This window comes from Halyomorpha halys, unplaced genomic scaffold (assembly GCF_000696795.3).
Source record: "Halyomorpha halys isolate HHAL.00 unplaced genomic scaffold, Hhal_1.1 Scaffold1334.1, whole genome shotgun sequence".
Classification (NCBI taxonomy): Eukaryota; Metazoa; Arthropoda; class Insecta; order Hemiptera; family Pentatomidae; genus Halyomorpha; species Halyomorpha halys.
The window spans coordinates 110,407-116,925 of record NW_027109498.1 but is presented as its reverse complement, the minus strand read 5'-3'; the positions used below and the strand labels follow the sequence as shown (position 1 = coordinate 116,925).

Below are 6,519 nucleotides of genomic sequence, written 5' to 3'. Positions count from 1 at the left end.
AAATATCCCAACTTCTTTTTTTCCCCTTTGCTATTATCTCGGTTGTGGATTACTTTTGACAGTGCCTTATCACCCATATAAAAGTAATAATACTAATAAAATAAAATAATGAATAAGTAAGTTAAAACACACAAATCGACAGGTCCACATATTATTATTTTGAGATAACTTGTTGGACACACATATCATATAACATATATCTGCTATAGTTTTTCTTAACTCCACTTAATGACTTCAATTTATTATATTATGATTAAAATTAGCTATAAATATTTGTTTTCTTATTTTTGGGTAGGGGAAAAATCTTTCATAAGATGAAGTGCAACAATTAAAAAAGTTATAGAACAGAGCGAGATTCCGACTCATTAAAGAACCACCTCCCAAATCTTCTTCACAACCCTGTGAACCGCAGTCAAGCATTACTTCACGGGAAGAAGGACTATCTGTCTCGCTCCTTATTTCTCACTCTTGTGCTCTTAGCCTTCTAACAATGTACACTACATAGTCTGCTACAGTACTCCAATTCTGCAGCCTATTCATCATCAAAGAGCCTCAGTTTTCCGGAACTTTTTTTTTGCCAAGTTTTATGTCTAGCTCTTCTTTTTCTTGAGTAAAACCTGGACAACAGAAGAACAAATGTTACACTGTTTGGTCCATGAAATCATGTTGGGAATGATGGTTTGTGCTCCAGTTTGAAGTGGGCTGAGTAGAACCTGATTGGATCCATGAACTGTAAGCAGTCAAGTGAGGTAATAATCAACTACCCATGTTTCCAGGATATCCATGTGCTTATCGTGTTATAAAACGTAGCAGCCTCCACACCTAATAATAAAAAATATAACTAACTGACACTTTATTATTGTTCATCATTTCTGTAGATTATTTTGGCACTGACCAATAGATGTTTTCATCTGGGCAGGGCATATTGGATGTATTTTTCTGAATAAATAAATAAATAATAAAATATAAGTAGATGGTCAGGGTTGCAGTCAAAAAAAGAAGAACAAATAGTTTAAATCTATTTTAATGTCCGACGTTTCGCCCCACTTTGCAGGGCTTCATCAGAGCTAAAAAGACACACAAAAAAAAGGAAACTGAGAATATTACAACAATAAGATACAATAAGGTAATTTAAGCTAGAATAAATATTATGTAAAAATAAAGTGATAAGAAATTAAATATAAATAAAAGGAAGGAAGACATAAAATAGTATCAATATAAAATAAACTTGAATAAACAATGATAAGAATAAAAATAAGTAACAATGGCAAGAGTAAAATTTTTTTAAAAATACGTAAAATACACAGTTAAAAAAGTATAGGAGATGTACATAAAACTAAAACAATACCGGGAAAAAAATGAAGCCCTGCAAAGTAGGGTGAAACGTCGGACATTAAAATAGTTTTAAACTATTTGTTCTTCTTTTTTGACCGCAACCCTGACCATCTACTTATATTTAAATCTTTACGATCAACTACATATACATATATAAAATAATAAAATAAAATATTCCTTCATATAAATTAAACACTACACTATTAATCACATAACATAAAATTGAATTTTAAGATGATGAATTAATGGGATGGTCTCTTCTACCTAGTATTAAAGACAACCCACAATGGCTTCAGACAAAAGCTGGTAAGTTAGGATTAAAAATAAATGGAAAAAAATCAGTACTGTTGATAATTAGGAGAGATAAATAAACTCACCAACAGCAAATTTATGTAAAGCTTATATTTTCCAGGTAGTACATAGTTTCCAATACCTCGGTTGTGTCATCAATGATAATATAATACTTAAAAATTATTTAAATAAAATAAATGTGGAATTTGATATTTTTTAAACTTTTTTATCATATCTAAAAGATAGCTTGGGTTCAAATGAAAAGCTTTAATAATTAACAGATAGGAGAATTTATTTATATTTTATAATATAATAGACTCTTAATCTCAGGGTGTGTTTCTAGGCAATCAGAAACAGACACTTCACTACTAATAACACTATAACTAAAGAGATATTAACTCTTTTACAAATGTATTCAATTTTAGGTAGAAAAAAACTAACCAATTTCATAGAATCTTCTTTTGATGATTTTCTTCATCTTCTTATTAAACAAACCAACACTTTCTGTAAACAACTTTTCAGCAAACAAACACTAACGAAACAAAACCTTGGTCCTCTAAAAGTTTTTTACTCACAATCCACTGAAGTGTGTTGTTTAGCGATCCAAACAAAGAATCCTTTTTTTCTTAGTGGGTGACTCTCCGATGTCTCCGTTTTTAAGATGTCCACTCTTGAGCTGGACAAGAGATGATGAGGACCTCCTCATCCAGGAAACATCATTCCCCACTCATGCCTAAGCAACGAATGTCCAAAAACCAAGTTTGCTTCCTTCCCCTTCTCTAAATTTTTGTTCTCAACATCGATTGTAGCATTATGGTTTTGAGTTTTTTCTTATAATTTACTTTAGGGCCGCCCATAGCTCAGTGGTTAAGACACAGTCTTACCAATTAGATGTCTATTGGTGGTGCCGGTTCGAATCCGGCCTGGGACGTTGATTTTTTTCATTGAGTGGTGGTCCCACAAAATGAAGAGCTTTGACTCCCAATGGTTAGGCATTATAGGACTCCAATGGGAGTCTTGGCCGAAAAAACAAAACGAAAAAAAACATTGGCGTTAACCTTTCAAACCAACCTACGCATTCCAACTGTAACAAACCACACTCGGATGGCTTTTTTTATTTTTGGTCTTGGTCCAAAAATAAAAATAATTTACTTTATAAATAATTTTCTTTAATACTTATCCTTAACTTTTATTTTTTCTTAAATTTACTGTAATTACAATTATGATGGGAAGTTAAAATAAAGTTTTTAAAATATTTGAATCTGCTCAACATGACCACGATTCAATGGTATTTTGAAAGGACTCACGCTGCCATCTTGGCTTTGTTTTGAATAACATATTTATTATAGACGATGAAAATTGGTTAGTTTGCTTTTAGGTTTAAAACTACAAATAAACATGTTGAAATGATAAATGACATAAAACCTACTAACAATCATTTATATATATAAAAAACTCTTTACTCATAAAAGAGCATATTAAAATAAATAGAATGAAACAGAAGAAATCTGGCTAGAAATCACGCATGTTTCTCTATTGTCGAATTGCTAAAAAGCAAGATTGTTTTTGCTTTAAAAAAAAAAAAATATATGATTAATGTACTGTTAACATGAGACTTATATGATACCATTTATAAAGGAACTGCAATAGGGTAATCCCTAGAAAACCAAAAATTTTAATTTCTTATTAAGTAGTATTATTGTATTTTCTATACTATCAAGAAATATTTGTTTAATGGTACTTTTTCTGGTTGTAATAATTTTAACAACATCAAATTTAATAAATAAAGAGAGAAAAAAGTCTAGATTTCATTTAATAATTTAAAAGTGAACTTTCAAAAATAGCAAGACAAATTACTTATTGAACAGTTAAAAAAATTCTGAAACTTTAAAGAAATTTCTGAATTTTATCACATTTCCATTAAATTTTAAAACTTTTAATTTCTTATTAACTTAACACTATTCTAATAGTGAATATTTCAGATTGGTAGACCTCGTAATTAATTTGTGAAAACAATAAAAAAATGAACTGGAAGAACATTGACTGACCGTGTGTGATAATAAAAGGAAGATAGTTCCGAGTGCGGTCAAAGAAAAAAACTCAAATAGTCGTAAAACTATTTAACATGAGCCAACATTTTGCTCCACATTCATCAGGGCTAAAAAAGATACAAACACTTAAATGAGTTGAAAATAAATGAACATTTTAAAAATCAAAATCTGAATCTTTAATTAACTAAAATAAAGAGGATTATTTATAACTTGAAAACATATAGAAATGGGAAGAATTGGATTTTTAATCTTGGAAGTGCAGTGGCGCCCAGTTCAAATACGGCCTGGAGGGTCGACTTTTATTTCTGGGGAAATTCCACGAAATGAAAACTTGAGCTTCCACCATAGTTAGGTTAGGGTGGTACCCTGTAGATAACTCACCCGTATGTCAGAAATGACCAGGAAGGGGTCATAAAAGAAAAAAAAAAAGAAAAGGATTTTAAAAAATTGAGCAGCAGATAGAACATCTTAATATATAGCTTGTATTATATTATATTTATTTTTACTCATACTTCAGATTTTTCTTTAAATATTTTTTAAATTGTGATGGTAACACTAATATGCAAAAAACTTCATTTAACAAATCCATACATGAAATAAGTTAAAACATGAACAATACCGAGGGATGAAAATTCTAAAATAAAAGTAGTTTTGATTAGTTAACCTAGAAAAATAAAATAGAATCAAAAAGAGTAAGAAAATTCTTATTAAAATCGTCTTTTCAAGTATCAATGAAGAAAATAGTCCAATTAATAAATCACAACCAAAAATACTATTGACTGTTCTTTCCTACACGTTAGTTTGCATACTTCAAATAAACAAAATTTTCAATTTTCAAATGAATGTAATAATTAATAAAATTATTAAAAGAACATAAAATGATGAGTTTTTATTCTGGTATACATAAGAGAAAACAGAATATTTCAAAGGACCTGTAACACTAAAAAATAAACTTACCACTAAAATCTAGGGAAAAGTAATATACAAGATTATAAATAAAATAATATACCACTTTGTTTTTAAAAATATTAAACAAATAAAGTTTGATGTTATATTACAAACTAATCACCAAAATTATAACTTTCAAATTCATCTGTATTAAACCCAAAGTCGAGGGCTTCTGATCCCCGAATATGCGCAGCGTAACATGCCATTTCCATTTTCTTTAAAGATTGAAGAGTAACGGACATTTTCTTAGTAAAATCTCTCCCTTGCATCCCATGGCTCATAGCGTTTCTGTAAGTATTCAACAAAAGTAAACCTGTGTAGAGATTTTTAACGAAATTGCAATCTTTGTTACCAGCCTCTAAATTACGAGCACTAAAACAGTTAATGCAATGTCTCATAATTTCACCAGTGAGGTCCTGTATTCCGAGAATGTAGTCAAAGAAAGGTACAAGTAGTGGTACTTTCTCTTGAGGCGGTTCTCCTTGTTCCATAACTTTCTTTTGAAATGTTAACTCATCTTGGATTACTTCAATGTTAAATAGCCCACCTTTCGTTATGAAGTGGTAAAATGTTATAGCTTCAACATACTCTTGAAGTCCTGAAAAATGAACTATAGATTATTATAAAAAAACAATGTTATAGTTCTCTAATGAAAATGAAAAAAAAGTTCTCAAGGTGACAGTACCCTTGGTAAAAATATTACATTTTTACATCACATTTCTTATTGTTGTGAGCTTAATACCAACAATTTGATCTGTATGAATAATAGTGCCAAGCAGAACTAAAAGTTCTAATTTTAGATTCTTTTCATTGTTCAAGACAAAAAAAAAATTTGAATACTTTCAAACCTTATAAATCATTTATAATCTTAATATTTTCTTGAGACTGGTAATTTTTTAATAATTAATTCAAACACTATCCATTATAGTCTCAAAACTTTTTATTTCTTTTATACGTCCAACGTTTCGGCCAATCCGGCCATCTTCAGGGACAATCTACTCAATACCATTTTGAAAACATATAATTTAAACCACTCTAAAAACTTCATTCAGGCTATTCTGCCCAGGTCAAAACATAAATATCTAATTAGTCAATTATCCATTAAAACACAGTCAAATTTATTTATCTGCAGACACTATTAATAAACTTTTATCACCTTTATCAGTGATAAAAGTTTATTAATAGTGTCTGCAGATAAATAAATTTGTCTGTGTTTTAATGGATAATTGACTAATTAGGTAATTAAACATATGTGGGATATACTTATTAACAAAAAATAATTTTACCTAATGTTTTTAATGTTTTCATAGATATTAATGTTTTGACCTGGGCAGAATAGCCTGAATGAAGTTTTTAGAGTGGTTAAATTATATGTTTTCAAAGTGGTATTGAGTAGATTGTCCCTGAAGATGACCGGATTGGCCGAAACGTTGGACGTATAAAAGAAATAAAAAGTTTTGAGACTATAATGGATAGTGTTTGAATTACTTATAAATCATCTTTCCAGTTACTTTAGAAAGAAAATCTTCAGTCCCCACACCCGAAATGTTTTGTTATAGATTTTTGAAAACCCCCCCCCCCCAAAAAATATTTTAATCCTCCAGATGAATACCAAGTTAAGGATATTAAACCAGAATTAGCGATATTTATATAAAAGCTTCCAGCATTGCATAACTAAAAATCTGATGCATCACATAACCTTCACTTACTACCCTGGAAAGCAATTATATTTTACAACAATATTTTATTATTTTAAAAAGAAAGAAATGTATTTTATTAATACTATTTTTTTTTTTAACTTATTTATCCATTCAAGAGTTTCCTGTAACCAGTTTTTTTAATTATATTTTCCTTTTAATCTATGTGTTAGTCTTATTCTCGTAAAATGTATCTA

At 29.4% G+C, this 6,519-nt stretch overlaps 1 protein-coding gene across 5 annotated transcripts in view; it reads right to left on the bottom strand.

Moving 5' to 3' along the window:
- Positions 1 to 4,501: 4,501 nt before the first annotated feature.
- The window catches only part of Trax (Translin associated factor X), a 19,053-nt gene continuing 17,035 nt past the window's right edge, over positions 4,502 to 6,519 (bottom strand). For all 5 annotated transcript variants that reach the window (XM_067047680.1, XM_014434269.3, XM_014434270.3 and 2 more), the window contains exon 4: positions 4,502 to 5,223. In XM_067047680.1, coding sequence (XP_066903781.1) covers positions 4,739 to 5,223 — 485 coding nt within the window. In that variant the 3' untranslated portion in view covers positions 4,502 to 4,738. The remainder of the gene's footprint in view (positions 5,224 to 6,519) is intronic.